General features: G+C 61.3%; 6 protein-coding genes across 6 annotated transcripts; 2 read left to right on the plus strand and 4 right to left on the minus strand.

The window, feature by feature from the left end:
• The first annotated feature begins 626 nt into the window (after window positions 1-626).
• On the plus strand, window positions 627-3,072 carry GGTG_10448 (hypothetical protein). The gene has a single exon (XM_009228321.1). The coding sequence runs from the start codon at window positions 1,048-1,050 to the stop codon at window positions 2,644-2,646; it is 1,599 nt and encodes a 532-aa protein (XP_009226585.1). The 5' UTR covers window positions 627-1,047; the 3' UTR covers window positions 2,647-3,072.
• Window positions 3,073-4,040: 968 nt separating this feature from the next.
• GGTG_10449 (hypothetical protein) lies at window positions 4,041-5,687 on the minus strand (the record flags this gene model as incomplete). Its single annotated transcript, XM_009228322.1, has 1 exon — window positions 4,041-5,687. One exon carries the CDS (start codon window positions 5,685-5,687, stop codon window positions 4,041-4,043), a length of 1,647 nt encoding a protein of 548 aa, XP_009226586.1.
• An 825-nt stretch (window positions 5,688-6,512) lies between these two features.
• On the minus strand, window positions 6,513-9,081 carry GGTG_10450 (hypothetical protein; the record flags this gene model as incomplete). Its single annotated transcript, XM_009228323.1, has 5 exons — window positions 6,513-7,018; window positions 7,091-7,365; window positions 8,180-8,367; window positions 8,710-8,856; window positions 8,938-9,081. The coding sequence occupies 5 exons, from the start codon at window positions 9,079-9,081 to the stop codon at window positions 6,513-6,515; spliced, it is 1,260 nt and encodes a 419-aa protein (XP_009226587.1).
• A 273-nt stretch (window positions 9,082-9,354) lies between these two features.
• GGTG_10451 (alpha-N-arabinofuranosidase 2) lies at window positions 9,355-11,508 on the minus strand. The gene has a single exon (XM_009228324.1). The coding sequence runs from the start codon at window positions 10,678-10,680 to the stop codon at window positions 9,433-9,435; it is 1,248 nt and encodes a 415-aa protein (XP_009226588.1). The 5' UTR covers window positions 10,681-11,508; the 3' UTR covers window positions 9,355-9,432.
• An 86-nt stretch (window positions 11,509-11,594) lies between these two features.
• Window positions 11,595-14,376, minus strand: GGTG_10452 (hypothetical protein). The gene is made up of 2 exons (XM_009228325.1): window positions 12,014-14,376; window positions 11,595-11,948 (listed from the first exon to the last, which is right to left on the minus strand). The coding sequence occupies exons 1-2, from the start codon at window positions 12,580-12,582 to the stop codon at window positions 11,765-11,767; spliced, it is 753 nt and encodes a 250-aa protein (XP_009226589.1). The 5' UTR covers window positions 12,583-14,376; the 3' UTR covers window positions 11,595-11,764.
• Window positions 13,024-14,380, plus strand: GGTG_10453 (hypothetical protein). The gene has a single exon (XM_009228326.1). The coding sequence runs from the start codon at window positions 13,112-13,114 to the stop codon at window positions 14,255-14,257; it is 1,146 nt and encodes a 381-aa protein (XP_009226590.1). The 5' UTR covers window positions 13,024-13,111; the 3' UTR covers window positions 14,258-14,380.
• Window positions 14,381-14,749: the final 369 nt, after the last annotated feature.

Consider the following 14,749-nt stretch of genomic DNA (forward strand, 5'->3'; position numbering starts at 1 on the left):
GCTGGCACAGCTCCCAGCCGGCGTCAGAGGCTAGAGATGGGCGTGCTTGGTACCTGTCAGATTTGGAGCTCCGGTGGATGGATACATCAGTCCCAGACACGAAAAAGGCTGCAAGACAAAGCTAATTGCAATCCGAAAGGGGATTTAGCAGCCGTAGATAGCTCGGATGTCCTGAGACACTGTTCCGTAATATGGCATTGCCATTTAGACGCCCGGCACAAGGGAGATGGCCAAGAGGGTTAGCTGTTGCTGGGTGATTATTTCATCGCCTTGAATAGACGCCCCTAGCTTCCTGGCTTGGATTGGTGAGCAGGCCTTGGCGCGAGGAGGGGGCGTGTGAGTGTGAATGCAACGCGAAACGCAGTTTCAGGTAGCATGGATGGACGAGGCGATGCGGGAGGCTCTCTTTTTTGCCAAGGGGCGTGGACGTTCCAGCGCATCACGCATCTTTTGCGGCTTAGCAGGATTAATGTGATGTGGCACAGCAGGAGTGGAGTTGTGGCGTGCGTTGGCTGGGGGAATGGCGGTTGCTGGGACAGCAATTGGCCGTGGCCGAATTTGTGTTTACTCGCGACGTCATTCGCCCAACCTCCATTTCCAAACACACCCAACCCCCCCATCTTTGTCAAAATCCAAGGCAGACGAGGCGAGGCGGTTTCTGTGGAGACGGACTGCCATCACGACAACAGAGCAAGCGCTGCTCGGTCTGACGGCTGCTGCTTGTTCTTGCAGATTCCAAATTCCAACGGCAGATTGCAGGTGGAGGGCAATCACACGCTCAACGGCGGTGAAGACTATCAAACTCTTCTGGTCTAGAGGGAGAGCACTCTAGCCTCGAGGACCACAACCAGCATCGCACACACTCACAGACACAAGGTCGGGTGCCTATTTCGATTCCCGACGTCTGATTGAGACATCTTGGACATTCTTCCCGTTGGTTTTCCAGCCAAACAAAGCAGTTGACAAGCATTCTGAGCCACACCGCCTCTTCCGGCTGGGACCCGACACACATTCCATCGACGGCTGGCAGCCGACGCCGGCGACAAGATGGCCCCAGCCATCATCCAGAGCCTCATCGGCCGGGCCACGGGCGCCGCAGACGCGTCGTCGCTCGGTCCGCTGGCGGCCCGGGCGGTGCTGACGGCGCGCAACCTGGTGCCGCGAAAGGACAGCGGCGAGCGGCCGGACCCTTCGCGGGGCGCGGTGAACCCGCACGACATCAACAACAACGCCGTGTTCGCGCTATTCGGCCTGATAGGCGCGGGGTTCGTCATCGGCGGCATCTGGTTCTTCTTCTGGGCCAAGAACGGCGGCTTCTACTTCAAGGAGAACGACTGGGACGACTACAAGTCGACGGTGCTGCGCCGCACCGGCCCCAACGGCACCATCTTGTCAAATGTGACAAAGTCGACCAAACTCGGCGGCGGCAGCGTCTACAAGGACGTCGACGACGGCACCACGGTCTCGGGCGGCTCCGAGGGCCTCCTCCGCGGCCACAGGAGCAGGTACCACGACGACGACGCGCGCACCGAGATCACGGACGACACGTACATGACGGGCATCACGGCCGGCGTGTCCGACATTGGCGCGCGCGAGAAGAGGCGCAAGAAGAAGGAGGCGCGCGACCGCGAGCGCGAGCGGCAGCGCGAGGAGAAGGCGAGGCGCAAGCAGGAGGAGAAGGACGCCAAGGCGGGCAACAAGAGCCGCAGGAAGGTCGGGGCCGACGGCGCGCTCATCGACGCCGAGGCCGAGGCCGAGGCCGCTGAGCAGCTGCGCAACTACCGCCACGAGAAGCCTGCGCGCGTCGGCGGCCTCAACAAGGAGTCGGAGGGCAGCCAGTGGGACGGCTCGAACCCGAGTGGCAGTAGCGCTGGCACCCGCACCGAGGTCTCGGAGCCCATGCCCAGTCGTCACCGCAGCCACCGCCACCAACGCAGCCGCCAGGACGAGGACGACGAGGGCAGCGGCGTCACGTCGGAGCTACTGGGCGGCGACAAGCAGCGCACGTCGGCGACGTCGGCGCCCAAGAAGTCCAGCGGCGGCGGCAACACGGGCGGCATCCGCAAGGTCTACTCGACGGCCGACAAGGTACACAGCCGCGAGCAGGAGCGCATCCGCGCCGAGGCCCGCCGGCTGCAGGAGAAGGGACGGTCGGCCATGGCGGCGTCGACGGTGGCGTCTTCGTCGGCGGCCTCGTCGTCGCAGGCCTCGTCGGCCGCCGCTGCCCCGCCCCGGCGCGACTACAGCTTCCAGCGCGGGCCCGACGAGAGGCGTGGATTCGCGATGCGGCGCATCGAGGAGGCCGAGTCGTCGGTGGCGTCGGCCGCCGACGAGCGCCGCAACCGCTCAAAGAGCCGCACGCGATCCAAGAGCCGACCGCCCACCGACCCCGCCGCCGCCAGGCAGTCGGCCAGCGTGCCGGGCTCGTGGGTCGAGGGCAGCGAGGTGGGCACCAGCAGCGAAGTCGGCACCAAGACGTACCACCACCCCATCCCCGAGCTCACGGGCAGCAGCCTGAGCGGCAGCGGCATCGCCACCAACGACTTTGCCTACCAGGACGACAAGCGCAAGAGCAGGCGCGGAGGCGGTGGCGGCGGCGGCGAGCGGTCGGGAGATCGTGACAGGAGCAGCTACCGTCGGGGCTGAGCTTCAAGGGGGCTTGGTTTGGGTGGGTGATGAAGGGAAGAGGGAGCAGGAGACTGATTCGGAAAAGTGAGAGTACAAGCCTGTGGGTTGATGGACGAATCATGATCCCGAAGCATGTATCATGTGTTTTTTGTGTGCAAGTTTTTCTTTTTGGGCTGGGGCTTATATTTTTGTTCTGTTTCTTCATTTCCCTTCCGTCTCCTTCCTCCCAGCTTTGGGGCATCGGCCAACCACGCTTCACTCATGCAATGATTTACTTTTTCACGGTCCGGGTTTTGGGGCTTGCATTGCGCATTTGATAGCAGTAAATAAATCTCTTAGTCCCTAGCACACCTGCTGAACTCATGAGGGCTGGCTTGTCACCTGAACTCTGACTGACAACCTTTTGCTGGAGAATATCGCAATCGACCTTGATGATGCTCCCAATCACGTCCCGATCAAGCCATTGCACTTTGGAGTCGCATGTTATTGAGTGAAAGCTGCCACTTCCAATCCCATTCGAGCAACCATAGAGGCGAGGCTTGCTACTGGAGGCTTGATGAAACACAGCACCACTCAAAGAGGGGGATTTTATTTCACCTCGTTCGTATTTGGGCCTCCTTACAAGCCACGACGCTTTTATAGCCACATGTATACGTAAAACCAACCATTCCCGACGCCGTTCTAGCAGTCGTTGAGGTAAGGCTTGTCATTGGGCGCTTGATAAAGTACAACACCATCTGGGGAGGAGGGGGATACCTTTTTTTTCTTGGGCTGGTCACTCGGCGCTGAAAAATCTCGTCGTCAAACATCCTCTCTTTTCCCTCCCTCGGTAGCCACAGATACAACTCTACGCCCCCTGAAGGGCTTATCAAGTGTCATGCGCCCGCTGTGCCGGGCGCCAAACCCACCCGGCGTCCGCGGTTGACCTCCTTCTATACGCCCTAGCTTTCCGCCTTCGCTCCTGACTGCCCTTTGCCACACCCGGAGCCGCTTTTCACTTTTTTTTTTTCACTTGAAGCCTGGGCTGGATGACTGGTCGGGGATGCATGTTTTCCTGCTACACATAAACCGCATAGACGCCGCCTGCCGGCCAGATACAAGACCTTGCCTACAATGCAGATGATGAGACATGACCGAGAAAATCTTGTCGACTGGATCGGTCAGAATGAAATGCTAAAGTGCAAAAAGAAAAAAGAAAACCACCCCAACACTATCGCTACCCTGGGTATATAGGTAGGTGACCGGCCGTGCCTTCCTGATGGCCGGGCTACACCTTGCTGAACGCCGCTGAACGCCGACAGAGAAGAAAAGGAAAAAAAGGAGAAGGAATAGGAAAGACAGCAAAAGGAACAAGAACACTGAAGGAAACCGACGGGACGAGGACGAGCAGACCAGAGGTAAAAGGGGTCGGCCTACTCGACCAAGGAGGGGCCCGAGAAGAGATCGTCAAGGTTGACGGGCTCCCACCCCTCTGTGAGCCACTCTGGGAGCTCGCCGTTGAGCTCGGGCGCGAACCCGGCGAAACAGTCCACCGGGTCCACCCCAAAGAGGTCCCGGGGGTTGCCGGCGGGTGCCGGAGCCACCACAGCCTCCTCCTCCTGCTCCCCTGCCGCCTCGTCCGCGGCAGCCGGCATCACCACCGCCTCCTCCTGCTCCCCCGCCGCCTCGCCCGCGGCGGCAGCCGGCACATCGCCCTGCCCGTCCGCAGCGGCCGGGTCGTCGGGCACCGCGGCGGGCCCCTGGGGCGGCGGGGTCGCTGCCACCGCAGGCCCGAGCGCCTCCAAGACCCTAATCTCCTCCTCCGACAGGGGCGGGGAGGTCACGCCGGTGTCACCCTGGCCGGCAATTAGGGCGGGCGCGGGCGCGGGAGCGGGGATGGTGGTCGGGGAGGGCTCGGCGCCCACGGCGGGGGCGACGGTGGTGGTGGCGGTGGCGGTGGCGGGCATGGTGGCCGGGGCGTCGGGACTCGTCGCCGCTATGGTGGCCGACGACGACGAGGCGGCCGAGGTCCGGATCTTGCGAACGGGCCGAGGGTCGCCGGCGCCGGCGCCGGCGCTCGCGGGGCACGGCCGCTTGCGTTTTCCCCTGCCCTGCGGTGCCGCAGCCCAGGCATGGGCAGGAGCGCATGCCACCCCGCCTCCGCCGCTACCACCCCCGACCGGGAGCGGCGCGAGCGTGTAGCTGCCTACCACCATGTCGCTGGCCCCCCACATGCCGCCCGCCGGCCCGGCGATGGGCTGCTGCTGCGGCCGCGGCGCCGGGAAACCCATCATCGGTGGGTGCTGCTGGGGGACGGGGCTGGCCGGCATGGCGGGCTGTTGGGTCGGGGGCTGCGACCGGGGGTAGTGCCAGGGCGGCGGCAACTGCTCGTGGTGGTGGTGGTGATGCTGCTGCTGCTGCTGGTGCTGCTGCTGGCCAGGCAAGATCATGTACTGGCTGGCCAGCATCTGCGAGGCGTAGCCTCCTGGCAGGGCTGGCAGATCTTGGCTGCCTGGGACCGGCTGATGAGGAGCACCAGCGAGTCCAGCATGCGCCGCTGGCCCCTGCCCGGGCGAGAGAGTGCCCGGCCTCGTCACCGGCATCCCCTGAGCCGCCATCCGGGATCCCGCACGAGGCAAATCGTACATGGGCCGGTAGGGCGGCTGGCCGGGGAGGCCGGGGTACTGGCCGTCCAACACGTACCCTGACGGGGGCCGCGCTCCCCGCGCTCGGGGCCCCTGTGGTCGCAGGTCGTATTGCTGGCCCTGCTGTTGTTGCTGTTGAAACAGCTGCTGCTGGGACTCTTGAAATAGCAGCAGCAGCAGCTCCTCCTGCTGTTGGAGCTGCTGCTGCTGCTCCTGCTGTTGAAGCGGCTGCTGGTGGGGCTCTTGATGGCGGTGGTGGTGGTGGTACTGGAGCTCCTGGAGCTGTAGCTCCTGCCCCTGTTGGTCCAGTTGCTGCCGTTGCTGTGGTTGTTGCTGGTGGTGCTGGTACTGGTGCTGGTGGTGCTGATGTGGCTGGTATTGATATCCCTGGTCCTGCTGAATGTGGAACCAGGGGTCGGGAGCGTAAAAAGGCATGGCGCCTTGGCTACAAGGTCAGAACCGCCTTCCTGAAGAAATGGATGGGCTGGTTTATTTGCTTACTAGGTATTCTGTGTGAAGGTTTATGAGGGTTTCGAATGTGGTCAGGTTGGAGATATCGTTACCGTGGTTGAGCTGTTACTGTGTATTCACCAGTGTGAAGTGCAGAATAGGTGTTAGGGATGGCGGGGGCGAGGGTTTTATACTCGTTTGGCAAACCTGGGCGGTGCCCTTTCGGAGAATCACACAGGCGACCCAATGCCTCACAAGAACCGCACGCGGGAATTACTAACGGAGAAAGCTGGAGAGCTGTTCGTCATGCCCTTGAAAATTCTGCTCCTTTGGCTTGGAAACAAGGTTCCCCCACCCCTTCCCTCCCGCGTCCCGTGATCGTGACGGCCTGGCTGCCCCGGGGTAGAATCAGAACAGAGCCAGGCCCGCAGTTATAGACTCCAACACAGATATGACTGTTGGGGATGAGGTTTGTCACCCCCCAGGGTACCATAGGACTGGAGACTAGGAGAGGGCAGGAGCAGCTTGGGCCATGAAAAAGAGAAGGTTATTTTCAAAAACCACTAGCGTGTGATGCAAGGTACGGTTGTTTATTTCTTTTCGCTGGGGCCTGGTACGCTGCTGTCTGAGAGAGGGAGATTCTCCTGATTGGGTCGTCCCGCTTGGGGAAGCTGCCCAGTCGCTTCCTTGGGTAGCCCCCAGGCCGCCAGGAACCCTTTATCCCTCCCTGATTAGCTTTGGCAAGGAGACGCCGTCGATGGACTGACCCTGCCACCACGCAGCTCGCCCACACCCCAGCCCACCGATACCCTACCCCCTCCTCGAGTATGATGTTGCCCCGTATCGTGGCGCGAGGACACCCACTCCGCCGCCCCCAACCAGACGCATGAAGAACTCTCTGGCCAGGCTGTACGTCGAGACCACGAAGCCCTCCCGGGCGAGCAGCGCCTGCGACGAGGCCCGCCGAGCCGACTCCTCGTCCCTGCTCAGGGCCGACCTGTCGCCCAGATCATCCCAGCCCTGGCGGAGCTCGTCGACAAAGTCGTCATCCAGCATGTCGTAGCTCTCCACCGTCTCGCTGCTCCTCGTCTTCTCGAGCGGGGCGTCGGCGTAGCCGCGGTCGAGGGGAGGTGGCTTCTGGGAGTGCTTGGTTTGGCGGGTGTTGAATTTGCGCCTGGTGCCGCCACCGTCCTCCGGAAGCTGCCTCCGAGGTGGAAATGTTGCCTCGGGATCTTTGGGTTTCGGCTCACGATCCATTTCTGTGGTGTTTTTCTCGGACCAGGCCAACACATGTGACGAAGGGCGGCTGAACGAAGCTGCGTAGGGAAGGGGAAACGTGTTAGCTGCTTGTTTTTGGGGTCTTATTCAAGCCGAAAGTCGAGTATTACCCATCCTCCTCGGTAACCTTGATTCCATTGCGAGCAACTGCTGGTGTGGGTTGGTGCCAACGCGACGCGGCGTGAGTCCACGCGAGGCAGCTCGAGGCGATCTGAGAAACACGCACGCCAGGTTGGTCACGCCGGAGCCGTCAAGCACACCTGAGAGGCCGGGACAGCGGCGGCGGCAGCACACGATGCACTGCGATGGCTGTCGACTAGAGTGTGCGTTCAGGAGGGTAGGGCTTGCCAGACCGGTGTCGGGGCCGTGGATGGGGACCAACAGGCTTTTGAAGAGAGTGCGCCAGGTGGCCAGCCACGGTGACACAGTGAGCAAAAGGATAAGGGAAAAAAAAGTCTAAGGCTAAAAATGACGTTGGTGAGAAGGAAGAGGGTTTGAGAGGAAGCGGGGTGTTGATCGTCCCAAGATGCTTCCAGATGTCGCAGACCTGACGCTAGAGAAAGGCGGCTCTGGAACCTTGCCTTTTTTTTATTCTTTTTTTTTATTCTTATTTTATTTTCAATGAACCTTGGGCTGCCTACGGGTAGCTTTTTGTGGCTGCGTGGGAGCACCTTCCCACTGTGTTGAGATGCGGGCGTAAGGCAACCAATATGGTGGCTCAATTCTGGGTCAATCTCTCGTGGTTGGTTTTTGATGGGAGAAGGCAGCAGTCTGTTGGGGAAACAGATGAAAAGAGGAAAAAAGAAGGAAAAAAGAATAGAACGAGGTGGCAACGACGAAAGAAAGAAGGGAAAAGTTTGTGCAAGCCTCACTTGATCAATGATCTGCCTGCCTCTCACCCTGGTCGAGCAGCAGGCAGGCAAGACGTCAGTCGGGACAGGCAGCCTGCCGCGGCGCCATCACTGCACAGCTCCAAGTCGTGCTCCCGACCAAAAGGCAGGCAGCCGGCAGGGTCTCTAGATGGCTAGCCAACCAGACGGTGCAGTTTACTCCCTTGCTGGTCCATTTGCCTGTTCTAGGTCTAGGTGCCTGGCAGAGACCTTGCTAGCCCTTGCTAGCCGTTGCTAGCCCGTACGAAGAACAAATGGAACGAATCCCGCGGAAGCCAGGGGTTTAACAGGAAGCCAATTCCACCACACCGTCCGTGCAATGGCCCTAGCATCATGTTGGACGCACGGCGATCGCTGTGCAGCAGAACGGCTTCCCCGCCCAAACGGCGTCGGCCATTGTCGTCCAGTCGGTTCGGTTTTGGGGCTGCACGCATTCCGTGCGACGCCATCTGCGGCTCCATGACGGTGTGCGCTGGTGGGTGCTTGTGCCATCCCAACTCGGACGACGAAATAAAAGATACAACATGATGACGACAAGACAAAACCAGCTGCAATTGAACCATCGAAAGAGAGGGGGAAAAAGAGAAAGACCAGATGCAGATACGGATCAATCAGCAACGCGGCTCATGACCCTTGACCCTAGACCCTCGCGTCCGTCAGCTACATGCACCAGCAGGTGACGTGGGGGTGCTGCCGCAGTTCTAGCTACACCGGCCCGTCTTCTGATTCGCCCCAGACGTCAGAAACAAAACAAGTCAAGACATTGATCGGTAGCCATGACAAGTCCTCCCTCTCCATCCCTATCTGTTTTGCTACGGCCACCCGAACCATACACCCACCCCCTCGATCCCCATCGTTCCATCAACGCCGTTGTGCCACCCGCTCTCGTGGCCGTCATCGATCCTCTCGCGCCGGGGAGGGTGGGAAGATGGAGCTTCCCAGGATCGGTACGAGACCCCCGGGTCCGGGCCGGGCGCCCCGCTGTTCTGCATGCAAGGTACGTACGTACACGTGGTGGTGTAATGGCGGTCAAGGCGGCCTCGCGACGGCCGTCGCGGAGCACATACACAGTAGCGGTCAGCGGCTGTTCCTGAGATCCCCGGGTAATAACCTTGCTTGCCTTGGTGCACGCCGCTCAGCACCACACCTTGATCAAACATGGCCATCCCAGGCGCTCGACTCCCCACGGGGCCAAGGCAGGACATGGCCATGACCGTTGTTGACGGATCGCGATACCCTCGGCAGTGACCCATGTCAGCAAACCTCCGTCTCCCCATTCCCCCGCACGTACCCCAACCCCTGCCCCGGGGCAACCTGCATGAGATTTCCCCTTCGATTCGGGGCGGTCAGTAATGCTCCAACTGTCGAGGTCAACCTAGTTCCTGGGATTTCCCACGTTCTCAATGTCGTCTGAAGCTGAAATCTTCTACGGCATAGAGTCGTCACTCGTATCGTCACGTAGAGCCCGAAGGCGTCAAGCACCATCTGGACATGAACCTAATCATATTAAGACGCGTAAAACATAACCCGCGTTATCCCCGCGCCCATTTTGACCCCCCCTTTCAAAAGTTCCAGCTATCACCAAACCCCCTCGGCTGCGCCTGTGCGGCCGCGGGCCTCTGGCCGTTCTGGCCCGAGGGCACGGGGAACGGCCCGTTGCCGGCGAGGGGGAACTTTGGCGTGCCGTCTTCGTTCCACGTGAACTTTTGTATGCGCGCCGTGCGGTAGATGTCGCCCTTTGGGTTCGGCGTCGTCTGCGCGTGGTAGACCAGGTAGTCCTCGGACCCGTCTGGGCTCGTCGTGAAGCTCGCGTGGCCCGTGCCGTAGACGCCCTCGGCCGTGTTGAGGTGGAAGAGGCACCCCTGCGTGTGCTTGCGCCACGACGAGTGCTCCATCGGGTCGTTGCCGACAAGCTCCAGCATTCCCAGGCAGTAGTAGGGCGTGTTGACGCGCGCGGCCGAGTATATCACAAAGTTCTGGCCCGTTTTGGGGTTCACGAGCTGCTGCGGGCCCTCGTTGCTGGCCAGCCGGATGTCGGGCCGCCCGTACGGCGTCTTCTCCCACGCCTGGTCCGGCACCGAGATGATGCGCCGGTCCGTCAGGTTCGAGTCGACGGTCCAGGGGTTCGACATGTGCGTGATGCAGAGGTTGGCCGGCCACGCCGAGTAGGCGTGCTCCCAGCACGAATAAATGTGGTAGAGCTGGTCCTTGTAGTGGAAGTAGGTCCCGTCGATGGCGAACTGGTCAAACGAGTTGATCTCGGGCTTGAGCGTAAAGTTGGCCGTCCAGGGGTCCGGCCCGCTGCTCTCGAGCGCAAACATGCGGTGGTTCACGGCCGGGCAGTTGATGGGGCACAGGGCGTCCTGCATGGGCGGCGGGTTGTCGCGGTCTGGCGTCGCCGTGAACAGGACGTACCACCTGTCCGAGATGTTGTGGATCTCGGGCGCCCAGATGTCGGTCGACCAGGGCTCGCCGCTGTTGGGGTCCGGGTTGAAGATGACGCGCGACTCGGCCTTGTCCCAGTTGTCCGTCAAGGACCTGGACCGCTTCAGCGTGATGTTGTCGTTGGTGGTGTAGGTGAACAGGTACCAGTCCTCGCCGCCGGCCGAGTACCTCGTCATCCAGGGGTCGCCGATGTTGGTCGTCATGACGGGGTTCCTGAAGGTGGCGTTGGTGGTCTTGTCCGTCCCGACCAGGGCCGGGTCCCAGTGCTGCTGCCCGGCCTTGTTCGGGTCGAACGTCTGGCCTTGGGCCGTCCCCAGAAGGGAGGACAGGCCGTAAAGCATGCCCAGTGCCAGTGACCTCGCCATCTTGTCGGGTGTTCGAGTCGTACGCGGGCGGCGGGAGTCAAAGCCTTTTCAAAGGTGCTAAAGAGGACCAGCTTGGGAGCCAACACTCGCGGGGAGCGTGTAGCTGATTTATACTTGAGATGGCATGACTGACGCTGGTCAAGCAGATTGTTAGCCTCGGCCCGGTCGCTCACCTTGAGACTGCCGGGGGCCCAGGCCGGGTGGGCGAGAGAAATGCGTGTTGCCCCGGTGCCCTGGGCCGACAGCACGACCAAAAGACGCGGAACCCTGGCAGTGTTGCCATGACGGATCGTCAATTCGATGTTGAGAGGTGCGGTTGGAGTCGACCCCGCATTCTTTGGAGAAATGCAACGATGCAATCCCCGCAGATCCACTGGCCGGCAGCGTCTCGCGCGCCTTCGGCCTTGTCGATTATGGGTTATGGGCGCGATATTACCCCGAGCCCCCCGGACAGTTCACCGGGGGAAGATATGGGGATCGTGGGTCGATAATGGGGGGTTTGCTCGTGTTTGCCGGCCACGATTTTCTGTGTGTTTTGCTAACTCTGGCAGAGCGTGTGACCCGACGACAGCATCCCGGCGAGCAAAAGGGCAGGAAACGTCCAGGACGATCACGGTTGAGGATGCCTCGCACCTAAGACAAAAAGGCGATTTTGCTTCTTGGGCGTGGCGTGGTCGCTTGTCTTGGTAGGAAGATCAAGAGCAGTTCAGTACGGTAGAAGAGATCAAGCTGCCCAGGGTAAAATCCGGTCGCTCGGAAATCCGCAGCCAAGCCATCTATTCCAAGGCGGGGTAGTGAAGGCAGATACCGTTGTAGTGCTCTGCCAACTAATTCTGGGCCTGGAACAGTGGATCCGTTCTGCTAGTGCTAATCTTTACCCACGCGGGGGAAGCTATAAGCCCCCTACTTCCACACGGATTGGAAGTTCTTGATTTTGTGACTGGTGCTGCTTCATTGTGATGATGAGTGAGACCTCGGGTTAACGGCCCCGCACCCTGGACCCGGGTTGTCTATCTCAGATATAGGTGCATATATTGGTGTATATAATTCATCATCCCAGCCTGCTGTAACATAAATACTCTCTCTAAACGCATCGGCCTCCGTCCACCTCAATGTTCACACCCGTGATGAATTCAGCCTCGTCGCTGGCAAGGTAGCAGCACGCGTTGGCCACGTCGGCCGGCGTCGAGGCTCGCCCCAGAGGGATCGTCGAGACGAACCCGGCCCGGTTCTCCTCGGTGTCAGGCTTCCCGAGGAACAGATGGGTCCTGTTATTTTTGTAAAAGGGTTCAGCTCTGGGCCCGTTTCCCGAGTCTCGGGGTTGGCAACCTACATTCCCGTGCTCCCGACTACGGGCGAGACGGCGTTGAACCGGATCTGCTTGGGGCCGTACTCGACCGCCATGGTCTTGGTGGCGTTGATGACGGCCGCCTTTGACGCGTTGTACCACGTCAGCCGCGGTCGCGGCCTGACCCCCGCGGTCGAGGCCACCTGGATGAAGCACCCGGGCCGGCCGCTGCCGAGGAAGTAGGGCAGCAGCACGCTGGTCGAGAGGAAGATGGACTTGACGTTGACGTTCATGACGAGGTCAAAGTCCCGCTCGGTGACGTCCTCGGTTGGCTTGTTGACGTACGTCGCCCCCGCGTTGTTGACGACGACGTCCAGGCCGCCAAAGGCGTCGACGGCCTGCTTCAGGAGTGCCTCCCAGTCGGCCGCTTTGGTCACGTCGCCCGCGGCGAACGCGCAGCCCAGCTCGTCCGCCGCGGCTCGGCCCGACTCCGCCGAGAGGTCGGCGATGATGACCTTTGCCCCCTCCTGCACAAACTTGGCGGCGATTCCCTTCCCGAAGCCTGAGGCACCACCGGTGACGATGGCGACCTTGCCTTGGAGCCGGGGAGACATGGTGTTGCTGGCGGCGGATCGGGATGGGGACTAGTGTTCGCGAGAGTGAGGAGGATGGGGGTTGTCTGGCGGGCTGTACAAATGATATGACACTTTACGCTATGGTACAACGTGCGTCGAAGCAGCAAAGTGGTAATGAATGACCTTAACCCTGCTTGTCATGAGTCCCGGAAGGGATCCAGCAGAGGAGCGTGTTGTGAGTTTCGTGCTTCGGCATGACCATCTAACCTAGCTACCTAGGTACCCATGCACCTAGTTCAGGTACCTACCCCTCAAGATGCAAGGCAGCCGAGCTCTGAGGAGTGCAATTCCTTTCTACGGGCCTTGGCAGTCGGAGCGGCGGGGGTGGGACACGCCGAAACCGGGCGCAATTCGGGCACGCCTCCACTGCACCCCGCCATGGAATTACAGTGCCACCTACTACATGTAGCCCCCTGCCATCTCGTTTTACTTGTTTGGTGCACCGGCCGCCCTCTGAGAACGCTGCGAAAGAGCTGTATTTCCGAGCACATCACACAAGACAAGCACCATGGCACAGCCGAGCACATACAAGATCCTCGTCCTGCCGGGCGACCACGTCGGCCCCGAGGTGATGGCCGAGGCGCTCAAGGTTCTCGACGTGATCGAGGAGTGCCGGCCGGGCCTCAAGTTTACGCGCACCTTTGACCTAGTGGGTGGGGCGAGTATCAACAAGCACGGGGTTCCCATCACCAACGCCGTGCTTGACCTGGCAGCATCGAGCGATGCCGTGCTCTTCGGTAGCATCGGCGGCCCGGAGTGGGCGGCCGCGAACCCGACTCCCGAGTCTGGGTTGCTGAGGCTGCGGCAGCGCCTGGACGCCTTTGCCAACCTCCGGCCATGCGAGATCTTCGTCCCGTCCCTGGTGGACGCCTCCCCGATCAAGCCCGAGCTGGTGAGGGGGACCAAGTTCGTGGTGGTGCGGGAGAACTGCGGCGGCGCCTACTTCGGCGCCAAGGTGGAGGAGGAGACGACGGCGTCGGACCTGTGGGTGTACAGCTCGTCCGAGGTCGAGCGGCTGGCGCGCGTGAGCGCCGCGGTCGCGCGGCTGATGGGCCGCGACGGCAGCGGCGGCGGCGGGCCGGCCGTGGTGTGGAGCGCCGACAAGGCCAACGTGCTGGCCAGCGGGCGGCTGTGGAGGCGGGTCACGCAGGAGACCATGGACAGGGAGTTCCCCGACGTCGAGCTGCGGCACCAGCTCGCCGACAGCATGGCCATGCTCATGGTGCGCGACCCGACGCGCTTCAACGGCGTCGTGCACACCGACAACACCTTCGGCGACGTGCTGTCCGACATCTCGGGCGGCATCACGGGCACGCTGGGCGTCCTGCCGAGCGCGAGCATCTCGGCGGTCCCGGGCGAGGGCCGGTGCAACGGCATCTACGAGCCCGTGCACGGCAGCGCGCCCGACATCTCGGGCAGGGGCGTCGTCAACCCCGTCGCCCAGATCCTCAGTCTGGCCATGATGCTTCGCTACTCGTTCCTGCTCGCCGACGAGGCCGCGGCTGTAGAGAAGGCCGTCGGCCACGTGCTGGACTCCAAGGAGGCGGGAGGGTTGGAGATCCGGACCGGAGATCTGGGTGGAAGGGCGCGGACGAACGAGGTTGGCGATGCCATCTGCGCCGCCCTGCGGAAGTCGCTGCAGACGGCGCAGTAATGAGATTGTGTTATGGTATGCATCAATGATATGTGTAATTGAGGTCACGAAATGACGCGAGTGCGTCAGTGCTGTTTGGTCATTGCCTCCACCATTGATTCCTCTAGGGTTGGTGCTTCCACATGTTATTCATCCCGCATTGGCCCGCTAGGAACCCACCTATGTAGAATGTGGGTGCGTACGCTGGCTGGAGGGCTCACAACATTGAGAGCAGCCCCTACAGTGGGCGCCTAGCGCTATGCCAGGCATCCCCTATGGAACGGCCCATAAGGCGCAAACCACGCCGCCTAGCGCGGAGGGTCGACAAAACATCCTAGACGCCAGTTTCGCTGGAAAGTAGCTTGAGAACCCAACATATTCCTGGCAGGGTCATCGTCCGGCCGGTCCAACGGGCTTCCCCGACGCGGTAGGGAGTTGGTCACCTGGAATGCCCTCACCACAGTCCTCTCAACGGCCTGTGAGGCAGCCGGGCCAGGGTTTGGGTAGAAGATG

Source organism: Gaeumannomyces tritici (genome assembly GCF_000145635.1).
Source record: "Gaeumannomyces tritici R3-111a-1 unplaced genomic scaffold supercont2.6, whole genome shotgun sequence".
Classification (NCBI taxonomy): domain Eukaryota; kingdom Fungi; phylum Ascomycota; class Sordariomycetes; order Magnaporthales; family Magnaporthaceae; genus Gaeumannomyces; species Gaeumannomyces tritici.